General features: G+C 48.2%; 1 protein-coding gene and 1 long non-coding RNA gene across 2 annotated transcripts in view; one reads left to right on the top strand and one right to left on the bottom strand.

The window, feature by feature from the left end:
- Positions 1-3,037, bottom strand: part of NUFIP2 (nuclear FMR1 interacting protein 2) — a 21,038-nt gene extending 18,001 nt beyond the window's left edge. The window contains exon 1 of the mRNA XM_039507670.1: positions 2,563-3,037. Within this exon, the coding sequence (XP_039363604.1) occupies positions 2,563-2,782 (220 nt within the window). The 5' untranslated portion in view covers positions 2,783-3,037. The remainder of the gene's footprint in view (positions 1-2,562) is intronic.
- On the top strand, positions 2,534-18,752 carry LOC120387246. Its single transcript, XR_005590071.1, has 4 exons — positions 2,534-2,671; positions 3,529-3,577; positions 16,135-16,353; positions 17,778-18,752. It is a non-coding gene; the product is annotated as an uncharacterized LOC120387246 (long non-coding RNA).

Raw genomic sequence — 18,752 nt, 5'->3', positions numbered from 1 at the left:
ATGATGGCATTTGGTCTGTAGTGGCAGGCGCATACCCTACTTCTAAGGTGCTGATGATTGAATAAGCCATTCAGCAGTGGAGGTGTTAATTCAGCACATGCCAGGATAATGCTGGGAGGTGAGAGACACACTGCACTGGCTGGAATTGCCATCTATGGCATAAGATGAAAACCTAAGGTCCTGACCCCTTATGTTATTAATGATACACTGTACGTTCTTCACCGGGGCTAGGGTGTCATGGCCAAATTCAAATGCGTCTAAGGTCTCACCCATAGTTTCAAATGGATATGGGATTCTTGACTTTGCAGCCTGAAACCATTATGTAGGGTTTCTGTGTTATTTGTTAAATAACTACAGTACCCAAGAGGTTGCTGCTTTTCAGTGGTAGATAAAACAATCCCTCAATATACCCAAAAAGCACTTGAGGATCTGTGAGACTGAAAGACCCCATATTGTACATGGAGTTTTATTTCTCAGGTCCTAATCCTGCAACCAGATTTGAGCAGGCAGGCCCGTATCCCCATGTGAAGTCCCATTAATTGTGATGAAAATCCAAATGAGTCTAAGATTCCACTCACAGAATCAGGGCCTTAGAAATCTATTGCCATTCCGTTATTAGCAGAATAATTTCTTTTGATCCTTCAGCAAATCCAGAACACCAGCTAAGTTTTCTCATAGCGTCTAAAGAATTCCCCAGTTTCTCCAAACATCGAGGCAAAGCTGCCATTGCCTGCATTTGAAGGGCACAAAAGGTTTCCTGAGGAGTGATGTTTGAATGCACACTGCACTGAAATTTTATATTTCAATGTGATGTTCTAGAAACTGTCACAAACATGGAGCCCTAATAAAATCAATTTAAGCTTAATCCTGCTTACTGAAGTCTGACTCCAGAGAAGCTAGGCACTTCCCTCAAATCTCTAACCTACAACCCAGTGTTTGTCTTCACTTACAGTGGGGAGCTTTCCGACAACATTTACATTAAACAAATGTAAGGTAAAGCCTGTAAGTCTCCCCTTCCCACATAAAACCAGACACTATTGGAGGGGGAAAGGGGCCAGTTTATACTCTGCTCACACAAAGGACCGGGGGAGAAGGCTAAACATAGCCATGTTTGCGGCACAGATGAGCACCTCCATTAAGAATAAAACCTCCACTGCCCCGTGCCCCCCACTGCTTAGGGCTGGGGGCAGGCAGCTGGCCATGCCGCCCAAGTGTTTCAAGCCCAGGCGCTGGGTGGGGGCTGGGCCCCTGCAGCCCGGCTGAGCGGGGTTTACCCCAACCTGCCACCCCCCCGCCCCGGGCCATGTGCTGCTACTGCCAGGGGGCGGCCCGGCCTCCCCGCAGCCCCCGCCCGTCCCACCCAGACCGCCAGGCCCAGCCCCACCAGCGCCCCACGCGGCCCTGCCCACCCGCCGCCGAGCTCCCGGGCCCCGCGCGCTGCCCCTCAGCTCCCCCGCCGCCTCCTTCGCCACAACCGGGCCCCGGCCCGGCCCCGCCCGCCCCACCCTTCGCCCGGCCCCAGCCCCGCCGTCCCCAGCTCCCTCCCCGCCGCCACCAGGCTCCCCACCCTTCTCCAGGCCCAGGCCCAGGCCCAGGCCCAGGCCGCCCCCAGCTCCCTCCCTCCGCCAGGCCCTGCCTCGCCAGGCCCCGGGCCCCGCCGCCCCCAGGCTCCCCCGCCCCTTCGCCAGGCCCCGGCCACCCCCCAGCTCCCTCCCCCCACACCCGCTCCATCCCCTCAGCCAGGCCTCGGCCCCCCCGCCGCCCAGCCGGGGAGCGGGAAACGTGCCCGCTGAGCCGAGCCCCGCGCAGGCCGCGCCGAGACGCTGGCCCCACAGAGCCGCCCCCGCCCAGGCCCACCTAAGGGCCGCTGCGGCGGGAGGCGGGCCTGGGTGGGGCCGGCGCGGGGGGGTCCCAGCCCCTAGGCTCGGCCGGCGGCTCCCCCCGCCGGGCCCGGCTCCCAACATGGCGGACAGGAAGCGGCCCGAGAGCCGCGGAGAATGTTCCAGCCGGGCCTGGGGAGGGGGCCGCGGCCGAACCCCCGCCCGAGGGCCCGGCGCAGGGCCGGGGAGCCGGGCCGCCCCGCAGCCGGGAACGTCCCGCCGCCGGGCCGCTCCCGGGGGAGGCGCTGACACGCCACGGCAGGGGCCGCTCCCATCCTCCCCCGTCACCGCCTCCCGCCGAGCCCGCCCGGGACCGCTGCCCGCCCCGCCCGACCCCTGCCCCAGCCCCCCGGCCCCGCTGTCCGGCCTCCCTCCCCCCGCTCCGCTCCCAGGCCTCCCCCGGCCCAGCCCGGTCCCGCCCGACCCCCGCCCCAGCTCCCGGCCTCCCCGCCCCAGCTCCCGGCCTCCCCGGCCCGAGTTCCAGCCCAGCCCTGCCCCAGCTCCCCGGCCCCGCTCTCCGGCCTCCCCCAGCCCCGCCCGGTCCCGCCCCACCCCCGCCCCGCTCCCCCGGCTGAGTTCCAGCCCAGCCCCAGCCCGGTCCCGCCCGACCCCTGCCCGCTCTCCGGGCCCGCTCCCCGGCCCGAGTTCCAGCCCCAGCCCGGTCCCCCCCGGCCTCCCGCACCTGTTTTCTTCTTCGGCGTGTCCTGGTGCTGCGGGCCCGCGTGCTTGTGCTCATGTTTCAGCAGCGGCTTCGGCGGGGCCTTGGGGCTGGGCTCGGCCGCATGCTGCAGGTAGGGGCTCTGCTGGAGGTGGTGGTGGTGGTTGTGGTTGTAGTAGTAGTAGTGGTGGTGATGGTGGTGGTGCTGGCTGTGCTGCGGAGGCTGGCCGGGCTGCTCCTCCATTGAAAGGGGCTGGGGCTCGCTGGCTGGCTGCTGCGCGCTGCACCGTCCGGGCGTGGGGCTGCTCGCCGGGCACACACGGCTCACACTCCGGCTCGGGGAGACGAGAAGTGTGGCTCTTCCACTAGTGCTCTGCTTGACTGGGGGAGCCGGGCAGACTGGCAGCTTCGCTCCGGCAATCAGGAAGCTTCCAGGGCCGCTTTCCCCGCCCACCACCCAGCCCCCCCCTTCTCCATCGCCAGCCAGCGCCGTACCATTTACCCTCTGCAACCTCACAAGGGTTGGGCCTCCAACGTCAGCACTATGGTCTCTGTCTGCCTGTCTCCTTCACCCTGCTGTCTGCAAGCAGCACTTTCCACACTCGCTGAGAACAAGCAGGCTTCAGTGCAGCCAAGCAGATTCCATTTCTGGAGCAATCCGATACTTCGATTTCCCTCTGCATCGACTCCGTTTCCTCCCCTCCCCCCGACCCCTTTTGAAAATTCTCTCCTTATTTTATTTTCCTAACGAAGGAGGGGAGCTGAAGCACAAGGAAAATGCCACCAACCCAACTGAACAGTAATTCAAATAAATAATGCAAACGTTTAAAGAAGCCTGCAAATCATTTTGTATTCTGGATTCATTTTGCATTGCATTCAGATGCTAATCTCTTCATTTCCATGGAGGGATTATAAAGCTCTACAGGGCAGTGTCTGTGTAATTTTCTAAAAGGGCACGGTGCAGTTTTAACCAATTTTTCCTTTGTACAGGGAAGAATCAACATTTAAAGAGTTTCCAAAAGGAAATGAAACACGGCAGGTAAGATCAGTTTTGCTGCTAAGAGAAAGTTCTGATTTAGGACTAGTTTAAATGAAAGGGGGCGGGGTGGGGGATATTTTACCATGTTTTTTTCTAATAATAGTTAAATTAGGGAAAAAAGAACTCATTCAAAAACAGTGTATTTGGCCAGTCATTTTTTGTATTCCCATTGCTATTATTTCAGCCTTTAAGGGTTGAATAAAAGCTTTTTCCATCTTGATTGTGCAGAAAAGTCTGTCATAATTCTGTTTTGCAACTCTACAATCTCACATCCTGGAAATGAATGTCATGTCCTGATTCAGATTCTGACTTCACTGCAGGATCAAATTAGAGGAAGGTTGGGGAGAAGCAAATACTCATTTAAACATAAATGAGTCAAATCCTACCATCACTTTCCAGGCAACCCTATTTAAATCAGTGAGGTTGCTTGGGTGTATGTTTTAAGCAGAGTTTAGTTTAAATAACTTTCAAAATGAGCAAACTGAAATTGATTAAGACAGGGATTTAAATTAGCAAATTATAAATTATTGTATTTGCACTAACCTTTATTTAAGATGTCAGGTAAATGGGTGCTGTGGGTGCTGCCACACCCCCTTGGCTTGACGAAGTTTCCGTTATATGCCGGGTTTAACGTTTGGTTCAATGGCTCTCCAGCACCCCTGGTCAGAGTCACAGCTTCTTCTGAAAGAAACTTAATTCAACTGCAGGAGTAGGCTGAGAGAGCTGGAACATACTGTCTTATTCTAGAACTCCAGTAGCAGATTATCAGATGAAAGCACACTCAACCAGTTAAACAAAATAGAAGTGATGGAGTCTCACACTCATGTCCATATACAAGGATTCAGCAAACACTGCAAGTGAACCTGCTAGGTCAGACCATTTCAAGAACCACAAACATGGTTACATGTAGGACAGAAAAGATTCTCCATGACCTTTGCAGGATGTTGTATCCTTGCTTTGCACCATTCACAACAAGGTATCAATAACACATCACTCAAACACTCAGAGACCCTGTTATCTAGATCTCATCACTTAAGTACCTGTGCAACTCTTCAATCATGTACAACACAAAATTTGGCAAAACAAAGTAGGAAAATAACTACAAGGTGAGTATCTTTAGTGAGAAAAGTTTCCGCATAGTAGGAAACTATCCTTTGTTATTACTAATACTAGTAAGGAAGAAAATAAATGTTATTTATGCACTATTTGTCTTAGAATTATTTTGTTGACATAGAATCCTAGAAATATCGGGCTGGAAGGGACCTCAGAGGTCATCTAGTCCAGCCCCCTGCGCTGAGGCAGGACCTGGTAGGGATGGTCTAGGAAAATTGTCTAACCTGTTCTTAAAATCTTCCAGCATTGGGGATTCCACAACCTCCATTGGAAGCCTGTTCTAGAGCTTCACTATCCTTATAGTTAGAAAGTTTTCCCTAATATCTAACCTGAATTTCCCTTCCTGCAGATTAACACCATTACTCTTTGTCCTACCTTCAGTGGATGGGAGAACAATTGATCACCATTCTCCTTATAAAAGTCCTTATCATATTTGAAGACTGTTATCAGGGCATGTCTCAGACTCCTTTTTCCAAGACTAAGCATACCCATTTTTTAAACCTTTCCTTGTAGGTCAGGGTTTCTGAACCTTTTATCATTTTTCTTGCTCTCCTCTGAACATTCCAATTTGTCTACATCACTCCCAATGTTTGGCACCCATAACTGGACACAGTACTCCAGCTGATGCCTCACCAGTGCTGAACAGATCAGGACAGTTACCTCCTGTCTTACCTCCTGCCCCAGCCCAGAGCCTGCAACCCACACCCAACTCTGTCCCAGAGCCCAAACCCCTCCTGCACCCAAACTCCCTCCCAGAGCCTGCACCCCAAACTCCCTCCCAGAGCCCACACCCCTCCCGCACCAAACTCCCTCCCAGAGTCTTAGGCGGGGGGGGAAGGGGCAGGACTTGGACCCATTCTGGACACCACCAAAAATTATACAAAGCTGTCACTATTCTCTTTTCACCCTTAAATAGCCTATTTTAGGGACAGCCTTCCAAAATAAAAAGTGTTCTAATAGCATTCATGTCATATCTTATATTGACTACTCTGTACAAAGTATTTGGGCTAAATTTGATACCCAGACAAGTTGGAAGCCTATAGTTTTGCCTAGAAGCAGAACAACACTGACAAGTTTATGCTCAGAGCTCTGTCAGTGAATGCACATGCTGTTCCAGGTTACACTTGTCTGTCATGCCAACTTTTGTGTTGCTTTTAATCAGAACTTTACCTGAATGATTTCATTGCATGGCACCTAAAACCTGTTCTGTGGAGAAATGGAGACCATCAGTCCTCATGGCTGTTAGTCAGCATTTTTCACTAGCACTAAAATTAACTAAAAATCGAAATACAAAAAAATATATCTTACTCAGAATTATTCTTTATCATTTTTTAAATTATATTAGTAAGATGTAGCTGCAGGAGTATTTTTAGATGACAGAGCTTCTTAAATAAGAGACTCTTCAACCCTCAAGTGTAAAACCAGTAATATGCATATGTTCTTTATATTTTTAGGTTGTCATTAAAATATACTTTCAAATGTGTTTGATATTGAAATTGTGAATTCTTATAATTCCAGTATTATATTTGTGTTTAGTGCCTTTTAGGATCTAATCCGAAAATTATTAGTATTACACGAGAAGCAGGCAGCAACACCTATAATTAAGGTTGCCTAACACTTTCTGCTCTAAGAAAGACATTGTTTTCATTTCCTTGTATTTTGCCAAATTTTAACTGTTTGGGCTGACATTTTCCATGCTGGTGTCTGCCTCAGGCTAAATTTTTCTGGAACGCTACAGCAAAAATGATTCTGTCATTTCTGAGAACACGGTTAGAGGAAAATAGGTTGTTTTGCCAAGGTTAAAAAAATTATTATAGTGGTTTTGTTGAAAAATTGTAGCAAATCTTTGTAATGGGGACTTTGAAATTTGACTGGAGCAGAGGTGTCCTTCTGGAGTTAGAAAGCTGCTTTTTGCTGCATTGTGAAATGCACCAACATTTGGCAGAATTGCAATTCTCTGGAAATCATCACGTACACATGCTCAGAAGAGGTTTGTTAGAGTTTAGCAGCTATATTCTCCAAACATTGCATCTCTACTGGGAGTGCTCCAGCTCAGGGCTCCAGGGGTTAGCACTACTTTCCCTGCAATTGCTATTCCTGGGCCTCAGGAGCCACTGTGGTGCTTGGTACTAGAACTTAGAGCAGGGAGACTGTTTCTCCTTTTCTCTTAAAATGCTCCCTGGTGGTGTACAGGCAGCATGGAGAAGAAGGAAGAAGCACCTTGCCTTGAATGCAGAGGGGTGAGGAGCAGACAGGAGCACGTTGGGGAAGGACAGAAGCAGAGGAGGACAGGGCAGACTGGGGAGGACAGGAACAGAGGGAGATAAGGCAGGATGGGGTTTTTCATAAATTCCAAGCCCAGAAGAGACCGTTGGGATCATCTAGTCTGACGTCCTGTATAACACAGGCCAGAGAATTTCCCTCAAATAATTCCTAGGGCAGATCTTTTTAAAAAAATCCAACCGTGATTTAAAAATCATCAGTGATGGAGAATCCACCCTGACCCTTGATAAATTGTTCCAATGGTTAATTACTCTCGCTGTTGAAAATTTATGCCTTATTTCCATTATGGGGGCAGGCAGAACTGTCCCTTGGGTACAGCAAACCGGGGCAACCGCCCTGGGCCCCGCGCGTCGATACAATCGTAGGGAGGGGAGGCAGGAGGGGAGGAGGGAGGCGGGTGGGTGGGTAGACAGCGAGGAGGAGGGCAGTGGGTGGGGGAAGGGTGAGGAGGCGAGTGGCGGCCACCAGCAGCCCACCTACCAGAACCTCCCCTTCCCCCCAGCACCTCCTGCCTGCTGGTGGGCCCCACTGATCAGTGCCTCCCCCTCCTTCTCAGCACCTACCGCCTGCTGTGGATCAGCTGTTTCATGGCACCAGGAGGTGCTGGAGGGAGGGGAGAGGAGCAAGGGTGCAGCACACTTCGGGGAGGGGATGGAATTGGGGAGGGAAGAGGTGGGGTGGGGGCAGAATGGGGATGGGAAGAAGCAGGACGGGGTGGGGCCTGGAGGGAAGGCCTGGGCGGAGGTGGGTGGGAGCACCCCTCAGCAAATTAGAAACTCTGTGCCTATGTCCTGGGCCTTCCCTCCCCCTTGGGATGGCCCTGCACCAGACGCTGGGTCCCCCCTGACTTCTGCACGGGCAGGGAGCGGCAGGGGTCCTTCTTGCCATGCACAGCAGCCGGGAGCAGTGGGGGTCCCCCTTGCCGCCCACGGTGGCCAGGAGCAGCGGATACCCCCTGCCGCCCATGGTGGCTGGAAGCAATGGCAGGGAGCTGCGGGGCTACCCTGCAGCTGCCAGCTGGTGCTGGCTGAAGTCACGGAGGTCTTCTGAAGTCATGGATTCCGTGACCTCCATGACTAAATCGCAGCCTTAATCATAAGGCCTACACACAAGGGGGCTGAATTAACCTTTCACAGACAACTGTAAACCTGACATTACCTAACTTCTGAGAGCTTGACTTTGCAACCTTAATATACATAATTGTAATGGTTATAATTCAGCAGTGCGCGGAGATCCCAATCAGAATCAGGGCCCCATTGTGCTGGGCGTTGTTCAAAGACAGTCCCTGCCCCACAGAGTTTACAGATTACAAATGTTATTTACACAAAGTGTAGTTGGCAGTTTACAAATCAAACAGCAGGGGGCATTTTTGTTGTGTAGGTGGTAAAGCTTCTCCCACCATAATTTTAACTCCCACACCTACATTTTTTTCTTGTTAGAGATTTGAGGAATCTGAAACATAATGATATCTTTGCTAAACCTCCACACTTTCTGAGTTTCTTTTAACACTTTACAAGGTACACAGCAGCTTACCACTTGGTTTAAAAAAAAGTGTTGTTGTTTTTTTAATCTGTAGTTTCTGTGGACTGTCTGTTCATATTAAAGGTAGTTGCAATTTGTTCTTTTTAGGGGCTGTGACACCAGCAGATCATGGCCAGCTCATGCCAACGTCCCCATGTCTCAGTTGAACCCTGACAAATACAGAGCTGGAATCAGGCTGGCTCACCTGTGTGTTAGTGTTGTTAAAATAGGTATTAGAATGATAAGACTGTGTTTAAAGTTTAGACTTTATTGAATGCTTGTGAGCTGCTGCCTGAATTAATCTCACTTGTAACGTCTGTATCCCAGGTAATATCTGAGCCGTTGTGTTGTGAGCCTTTGTGACTGTGTAGATCACCAGACAAGAGAGACAAATTAGTGTGAAGGGCTGCTCTTCAACAGAAAATGTTACACCCTTTCCAGAAGGAAAGGTCCATTGATACCAGCCCCAGTATTGTGGGACATTGCAGCTAGAATCTCCTTGCATATTGTCAGAAACAGGACAAAAGACTTCTGTTGTTCGGCTCTCCTCCCCCTTAAAATGAGTCATGCAAGTGGACTCTCTCCATCTCCTCTCCCCATCAGCTGAGTTTGCAGCTCAGAGTACAGGGCAGGAGGGAGATAAAAACCCCAAACAAAAAGAATTTGGTATCTCTATGCTGCTTGGACTCTGAGGGGCAAAGTGTTTGTAGGCATAAGCAAGAGATCCACAGCTGCTTAGCCTGGGTTAGCCCTAAAGGACACAGAGCTTGTTGATTATAGAAGCTTAAGATTGTAGCCCATTTGTGTATCTATGTTTACCTCCATAAACCTTGTAAATAACTCCCTGGTTTCACTTTCCTATTTAATGAATCTGTAGGTAGTTTATTATAGGATTGGCTACAAACGTTGTCTTTGGTGTGCGATCTGAGGTGCAATTGACCTGGGGTAGTGACTAGTCCTTTGGGGCTGGGAGTAACCTGAATATTGCTGTGATCCTTGGTGTCAGGGACCATCTATCACAAAGATAGGTTCACGTGGGTGTGAGATAGATGCAAGTACCCAAGGGGAGGGGGACTGTTTGTGACTCCATGTTAAGTCTGTTATAGTGTCTGAAGAGTTTACACATGATAATTGGTTGGTGGAGTTTAAGTATTGAACTCACCACCTATTTGAGGTTTGTGCCCTGCTTCCTAACAATCTGCCCAGAGGTTGGCACTCACACCCTCCACCACTGCATTCAGTGTTACAGGGGCATTCCCTGCAGTCCGTGGCAAATTCCCCATTCAGCCCTCAGTCTGGCAAAATGTCTGTGACCCAGGAATAAGGGCCAGGCCAGGCTCCCATTGACTCCGTTGAAGCTAGATTAAGCCCCAAATCAATAACGTGAACGCTGTTGTGCTTGTTAGACAATGTGTTAAACTTACTTAGCTACAGGGACTGCATTCTCCAAAGCTCCTCAGGAGGGAAATGGTAAGTTCAGCTCCTCCCGCCCCCTCTACTCCCATGTTTTCCCATCTTGCAGCTGCTCCTGCTGACGTCTGTGTGTGACCAGTCTGCTAGGCCTCATGCACAGGGAAGAGGACATCTTCCCCAAATTCCACATCCACTCCACGTGACAAATAATCCCTCCACCAGGCACAGAGCTTGGGCACAGTCAGTGTCGCTATTAGCTCTTTCATTCAGAGCTGGCTCCTACCTTACATGTCTTTAAAATACACTGAGAATCCACTGTCCAAAAATGTGCTAATTGAGATCAGTAAGGACTGAATCAACTGTTTCAAGTGAGATCAAGGATATAACAAAGTTTTATTATGGAGATGGTGGCCTTGATTCCATATGGTGGAAGTTTGCTTTAAATAATGCTGGGGATTAATTCCAGGGATTTTTTTCTAAGAAGAACAAAATATTTCTTTCCAAACTCTCACCACTCTGTGAAACATCTAGAAAAATTTCTGTGAAAATTTTAAATTATTTTATTGATTAAATTACAAGTTAGAAGCATTTAAAATTAACCAATTTTAATTTTTTTTTTACTGGCTTTATAATATTTTGTGTGTCTCTGGTTCAACATTTTTTAAACTTAGAACATCAGACTTGCTGTGTGTCTAAATATTGATCATGGCCTTAGCACAGAATTGAATTCAATATCAATATTTCACCAAGATCTTGAACCTGCAAAGCAGTGAGCACTTTGACCCCAACCCAACACAGCACGTAAGCATGTGTTTCAGTTTGAGCACGTGCATTGCATTGCTGGATCAGGGTCAGACTGCTCAGCACCTTGCAGGATTGATCTCTTGATGATGAATGCATTGTACTGCAGGTGGAGATGCATTGCACAACACAGAGCTGGACCGATTCAGCTATGCTGATGTAAGATCTCTTGTGTAGCCAGGAGAGAGCTCTCCTGTCAATATAATTAAACCACCCCCAACGAACAGCAGTAGCTATGTCGGTGGGAGAAGCTCCCTGAGCAACATAAGTTTTGCCAACATAAGTGGTAGTGTAGACATGGCCTGAGGGTTGCAGCCAGGATTGACAGGTCCTCTATTAAGATGTCAGAACACCCCCTGTAGTGGGTGCCTCTATCATCATCCCCTGCAGTCTCCTCCCCTCCTGAAGGGCTTACCACTTCCTTGTTTCTCCTCAAGTCCCATCCAGCCAATCTGTCTCAATTCAATACATTTTAATTGAGTCCAGAAATACCTTATTGGCAGGACAATTGCTGTTAATATGCAAGAGTCATACCTTATTGTCAGAGACCGGTATAACCTGCCCAGGACATGGTCATGCAATGGGGACCAGATTGCTCTTGCAGCCTTTCACCTCGAAGAGAAGGGTACATATATTCTCACTGGGTTCAGTTACTACATTAATGAGAGAACGTAACATTGCAGCTAACCTAGAGTCCTGTTTCCTAATAGTCTTGTGCATCAAGATTGAGAGATAGCTCAGTGGTTTGAGCATTAGCCTGCTAAACCCAGGGTTGTGAGTTCAGTCCTTGAGGGGGCTATTTAGGGATCTGGGGCAAAAATCTGTCTGGGGATTGGTCCTGCTTTGAGCAGGGGGTTGGACTAGATGACCTTCTGAGGTCCCTTCCAACCTTGATGTTCTGTGATTCTATGTTAGGTAAAGTGGAGTCTATCATTGAACTCCATTTCTGCTTTACACTATGTATGTTATTTATGGCCACAAAGAAAGACAATGTGAAGGATCCTGTGTATGGAGTCTGGGACTGAACTCACCCAAAGAGGCCTGGCAGAGGTAAAAGAGAACGTGAGTTCTTTTTGGCTGGTAGAAATGGACGTGTTGGGCACTTATATTTCTTGGCACTTATATTTCTTTCTCTCTCCTGTCTAACAGTTTAAACAAAATTTTAACAGTATGTACTTTATCAAATCTTTTGTCAACCACATCCAAGATGTATCCTCGTGGCCACTGTGTTGTCAATTCTTCATTTACTCTCCAAAACAACTCCGACATCAAAAACTGTATTACTGGAGAGCTCGTTAACTTTTATCCATAAATTAGGGTTCTTCAGAAACCTTAGAAATTGTTTCCTCTTTCACACATAATGACAGTATCAATCATCATTTCACAGGGTCGTATTGGTATGAAATACCTGATTTTTCTAGGCCTCAGGCCAGAATGGTGTGAATGGGCCTTAATGTAACAGGATCGGACCCAGGGTGTTTTGTGTAGATATTAGGCGGCGTTTGTTTCTGGTGGCTAGATCCATGTTTTAGTAGGACTGGATCTGAGGAATGTCCCTTCTTGTAAACACATTCTTGTGATCACACAGAAGAGGGTAACATCTGCTCCCTGTATCTGCCTGAAACACGAAACTTGTTTCCTAAAGTGTGACCAAGTAAGCTGGAGGCGGGTTCTTGGATGCAAAAGGGAAGCCATGCATGAGGCAGGCTGGCAGGTCAGCCTTAACCAAGCCTGCCTTTGAGCCTCTACAGTGGTGATTTGTCCAGGATTTCACAGAGACTTGGATTTATATCTCCGCCCAGGCTCCCGCTGCCTTGGATCATGCAGGGACCTGGTATACTCTGCATGAATCCCGCTCTGCAGGCTGCAGACAATGCCACAGAACTACTGCAGCAGGGCCCCAGAGCAGCAGCAACCAAGGCAGGCTTGCTGTCTCTCTGGGCAGGGCACGTACCAGTGGCTGCTTGCAGGGGACTCTGATCTCTGGAAGACAAGACAAATACTTTGTGTCTGTTCCAACACAACAGTTATAAGGTCACTCATTCACCATTTCATTCACCGTTGGACATGACACATTTCTTTCGTGCAGGGACTTGTGTGTGTAGAGCAGAGTGATTAGCACAGGAGGGCACAATCCCTGGTTGGGGGTCTCTCAGTGCTACCACAATACAAATATATATTACTAATACCATTGATTTTTGTAGTTATTTATTTTATTATTATTGTTTTATTCATATAGCAGAATTCCAGGGGGCTCAGAGATGGCTGACTAGAATGACTGAGGCATAGGGAAGCTCTCATTTGAAGAGAGATTGAAATAAATGGAACTGTTTGCCTTAGAGGGGAGATGCGTAAGGAGACAGAGTAAAGGTACACCTCTACCCTGATAGAACGCTGTCCTTGGGAGCCAAAAAATCTTACCACGTTATAGGTGAAACTGCATTATATCGAACTTGCTTTGATCCTCCGGAGAGCGCAGCCCCTGCCCTCCCCCCACCGGAGCACTGCTGTACCACGTTATATCCAAATTCGTGTTATATTGGGCCACGTTATATCGGGGTAGAGGTGTACAGAAGATTATGAATGGTCTAGGGAAGGAAGGTAGATTAGAACTTTGAATAAAAAATCCCCAACGGCCAGAGGTGGGACACTAGAGGGGGAGGGCTCTGAGTTACTACAGAGAATTCTTTCCCAGATGGTCTTGCTCACATGCCCAGGGTCACTGATCGCCAATTTGGGATCAGGACGGAATCTTCTCCTGTGTCAGATTAGCAGATTTTTTGCCTTCCTCTGCAGCACGGGGCACAGGTCACTTGCAGGCTTAAACTAGTGTAAATGGTTAATTCTTTGTAACTTGAGGACTTTAAACCATGATTTGAGGACTTCAGTAACTCAGCCAGAGGTTAGGAGTCTATTACATGAGTGGGTGGGTGAGGTTCTGTGGCCTGCGGTGTGCAGGAAGTCAGACTAGATGATTATGATGGTCCCTTCTGACCTTAAAGTCTACGAGTCTAGGAGAACACAAGAACAAGGGCACATTCAGTGAAACTGAAAAGTAGGAAATTCAAACCTGATAAAGTTAATGATTTTTCACACATTGCACAATTGGTATGTGGAACTCCTTGCCACAAGATATAATTGAGGGCAAGACTGTAGCATGATTCCAAAAAGGGTGGCAGTTTATGCGGCTAACAAGAATATCCAGAGTTGTTATAGTAAATATTAATATATAAACCAGGATGTGGGCAGGGTGATGAAGTAGGAGAGTTTAAGGCATAAACCAGCTTCTGACTGCTGGTAGTTTGGTTACTGGTACTGCAGTAGTGCCAGAGGACCCAGTCAGGGATCAGTACCAGGGACTAGACACATGTAACAAAAAGACCATGCCTGGTCCAAAGAGCTTATAATCAGAGTGTAAAATAAGAACCAATAGGAGGAGACAGACAGACGGGGAGGGAAGCATAAGGCAACAATAAAACAATTACGAACAGCATGCTAAGCAGTGGTCATAGCATATCCGCTCTCCACAAACGCCTACTGCAGGGTTCTTGCACCTTCCTCTGAAGCATCAGATGCTGGTCATGGTAGGAAACGGGATACTAGGTGAGCCCCTGAATTCGATTCAGTATTGCAGTTCCTTATTGTAGGAGTTGTTTAGCATTTGTTAAGCACCGGCACTGTACAAGACACAAATTAAAGCTGATCCCTGCCAAGTTGCTTACAATTTTAAGGCCCTATCCTGGAATCAGAGCCACGCAGTCAGACACGTGCACATGGCCTCCCATTGGCTTCAGGGGGGCCCTACCCATGTGGATCTGGTAGCAGGATTAGGGCCCAAAAGACAGACACAGAAAAGACAGGAGGCACTGGGATATCCAGAGAATGAATAGCCTGGGGTGTTTTTTATGGAAATGAATAATTTATTGTATGCAAAACTGGAAAAGGGAAGGTCCTTAGGTGGGATCTGGATGTTGGCACAGGCCTTGTCCACACTACACAATTTTGTCGACAAAAGTCAGGTTTCATTGACAAACCGGGGGAGGTGTACACACTGCACTGCTCCTTCTGCCAGCAAAACTCTTCTGCTTGGTTATGTCGCTGTAAATCGCCTCCAGAAAGTATCCCATAGTGCCCATCCTGACCGCTCTGGTCAGCAGTTTGAACTCCGCTGTCCTGTACCCAATTACACAGGCATCCACCCCTTCCCTTTTAAAGGCCTGGGAATTTTTGATATTCCACTTGGTTTGCTCAGTGTGGAGAGCTCTCATTGCATCTTCCCAGCTGACTGTGGCAGCTCCACATAGCAAACACTCACCGCTTGGACCACAGCTGAGTTGTTGGATCTGCTGGCACTGTAGGGAAAGGAGGCTGCGCAGTTCAAGCTTCACTTCAGCCGTAGGAACTTCCATACATATGGTCATATTTCTCGTGCCATGTTGGTTAAGGGCTACAAACGGGACACACATCAGTGCTGTGTGAAGAGAAAGGAGCTGAGGCAAGCGTACCAGAAGGCAAGGGAGGCAAACCGTAGCTCTGGTGCTGCACCGAAGACCTGCCACTTCTGTAAGGAGCTGGATGCCATCCTCCATCGCCAAGAGACCCATGGATACTTCGGCAGGGCTGGAGGTGGCGGACTGTCAAGGGTTTATTCCCCACTTTGAACTTTAGGGTTCACAAGATGGGGACCTGCATGGACTCCTCTAAACTAAATTCTAGTTTAGATCTGGTAAAAGCTGCCACCAGCCAAGTTTTTAGTGTCTGGCACACTCCCTGTTCCCCCAAACTTTCCCTGGGGAACACAGATCCAAACTCCTTGAATCTCAACACAAAGGGAAATAAACTATTCCCCTCCACCTTCTTCCCCCCTCCCCTAGCCGTTAGGAGAGATCAACACAGATTCAAACTCCTTGAATCAAAACAAAGAGGGATTCACTTTTCCCCCCTCCCCTTCCCCTGAAAATCCAAACAAGGGAAGAAATCAATCAAGTTCTAAAAAGAAAAGATTTTATTAAAGAAAGAAAAAAAAAGTACACTATCTCTGTATTATCAGGATGAAAAAATACAGGGTCTAACTTATAAACCTGGAGAGGCTTTCCCCCCCCCATCCTTTCTCAGAATAATCAAAGTAACAGCAAACAAATAAAGATATTTCTTCAGCAAACACACAATTGCAAATGCAGAAATTAATTATAAGAATAATTCGCCTTTCTAATATTCACTATACTGAATAGAAGAAAATACTTCAGGAAACTTTGGAGAACTTGAAGCATATGTCTGGCCTCTCTTAAATCCAAAGAGAGAATGGCAATCCAAACAAAGGACACAAACAAAAACTTCCCTCCACAGAGATTTGAAATTATCCTGTCCCTTGATTGGTCCTCTGGTCAGGTGTTCATCAGGTTACTGAGCTTGTTAACCCTTTACAGGTAAAAGAGACCTTAACCCTTATCTGTTTATGACACGGAGAATGGACTCAACCCCAAGGACATAGTCGTGAATGAGGCGGTCGAGTTGGAGGATGATATGGAGCACATGGCAGGGTCATCTGGTGGTGCGGCAAGTCAGGACCTCTTTTCCACTCCAGAGGAGTCTAGCCAGTCCCAGCAGTCCATCTAGTGCATATGATGCAGGAGAGGAGAGCCATGGTAAGTGATCGTTTTGAGTTGATGCTGCTCGGTTATATGAGGTAGAACTATCCTTTGCTCTGTATGTTCTAGAAGTAGGTGAAGGGATTGTACAAGACTAGCTGACTACAAATCCCAATCAGGAATCATCACAATGGTCATGCAAGGTGGCAAATTAACAAAGCATGACAGAGTGCTGTATAGAAAAACACATTACTGTTTCTCATTGTCAAAATGTTGCCTCAAAGCCTCCCTGATTTGAATAGCCCCCCTCACCCATCATGCCACTCTAATATCCCTGGTGTCTGGCTGCTCAAATCCAGCAGCAAGGCAATCTGCCTCTGTGATCCACCCTGGGGGAAACTTTTCATCTTTAGCCTCATAAATATTATGGAGCGTGCAGCAGGCTGTGACCACAGGAATATTTTCCTCATTTAGGTCTAACCTGCCATAAAGGCAGCACCAGCACACTTTTAATCTACCAAAGTCACATTCTACAGTCATTCTGCACCTGCTCAGCCTATTGTTGAAGCACTCTTTGCTGCTGTCCAGGTTTTCCATGTAAGGCTTCACAAGCCATGGGAGTAAGGGGTACGCTGGTCTCCCAGGATTACTATGAGTATTTTAACATCCCCCACTGGAATCTTCTGGTCTGGAAAGAAAGTCCCTACTTGGAACTTTCTGTACAGGTCAGTGTTCCTGAAGATGCATACATCATGTACCTTTCCAGACCATCCCACATTGTTGGTGAAATGCCCACGGTGATCCACAAGTGCCTGCAATACCATAGAGGTACCCCTTTCTATTGATGTACTCCATCACAAGATGGTCCAGGGCCAAACTTGGAATATGTGTGCTATCTATGGCACCTCCACAGTTAGGAAATCCCATTGCTGCAAAGCCATCCAATATTTCATAGAATCATAGACTTTAAGGTCAGAAGGGACCATTATGATCATCTAGTCTGACCTCCTGCACAATGCAGGCCACAGAATCTCACCCACCCACTCCTGTATCAAACCTGTGTCTGAGCCATTGAAGTCCTCAAATCATGGTTTAAAGACTTCAAGGTGCAGAGATCCTTCCAGCAAGTGACCCGTGCCCCACGCTGCAGAGGAAGGCGAAACCCCCCCAGGGCATCTGCCAATCTGCCCTGGAGGAAAATTCCTTCCCGACCCCAAATATGGCGATCAGCTAAACCCTGAGCATGTGGGCAAGACTCACCAGCCAGACACCCAGGAAAGAATTCTCTGTAGTAACTCAGATCCCACCCCATCTAACATCCCATCACAAGCCATTGGGCATATTTCCCGCTAGTAGTCAAAGATGAATTACTTGCCAAAATTAGGCTATCCCATTATACCATTATTTTACACAATTGCCAAGAGTCACAGTCTTTTGTATCAGAATGCGATTAATAGCCTTGCATACTTGTATTAATGCAGCCCCCTGGTCGACTTCCCAACTCCAAACTGATTTGTGTTTGACCGGTAGCAGTCTGGAGTCACCAGCTTCCACACAGCGATCGCCATGCACTTCTCCATCAAGAAGACAGCTTTTATTTTGGTGTCCTTGTGCCGCAGTGCTGGAGCAAGCTCTGCATGCAGTGCCTGGAAGGTGGCTTTCCACATCCAAAAGTTCTGCAGCCACTGCTCGTCATCTAGTCCTGCATAACAATGCGATCCCACCACTCAGTGCTTGTTTCCAGAGCCTTAAAGCTATGGTCCACCAAGTTCAGCTGCTCCAGGAATGCCAAAAGTAATCTGGTGTTGTATGTTTCCGTGGCACACAACAGGTCAGGCAACTCTGATTCCTGTTCAGAGTCTGAGCTCATGGTATATTGCATGACCATCCGCAATGTGTTCATAACAGTGACCGCAACAGTAAAGCGCACTGCAGGATCCAAGCTTTCAGACGGAGATGGTGGGCGCATATTAAACTGGGACTGTTGAAAAATGCCGCGAAATGCAGTTGGAAACCCATGGAATGATGGGACAAAAAACTGCATCATGGGACATTGAGCCCATGTGAACCCATGATGTGCTGCGATCCATTCCGCCTTCTCACAACTCCTGGCTGCAGAAGGGGGTGAGGAACACAGTGGGATAGCTACCCCCAGGGCACTGCTCTCTCTGTCGATGCTAGACTACCAACTGTGGACACGCTCCGCCGACAGAAGGAGCATTGTGTGAACACGCACAAGCAATGTAATTATACTGGTTTTCGATCGTCAGCGTATCATGCAAAAGTATCATGGGACTTCTCTGAGTGCCATTAAATATTAATATGATTGATTATCAATGAGCATCTTTAGACTGGTAGACGCTGTCCTGGTCCCGGAAGCGTACACAATGCGATCCTTAACCTCTTGAGTCCAACTCAACAAGGAGACCACACAAAAATCATTCTTACCATAAACA

This window comes from Mauremys reevesii, linkage group 20 (genome assembly GCF_016161935.1).
Source record: "Mauremys reevesii isolate NIE-2019 linkage group 20, ASM1616193v1, whole genome shotgun sequence".
NCBI lineage: Eukaryota > Metazoa > Chordata > Testudines > Geoemydidae > Mauremys > Mauremys reevesii.
This window is presented reverse-complemented; position numbering and strand designations above follow the sequence as displayed.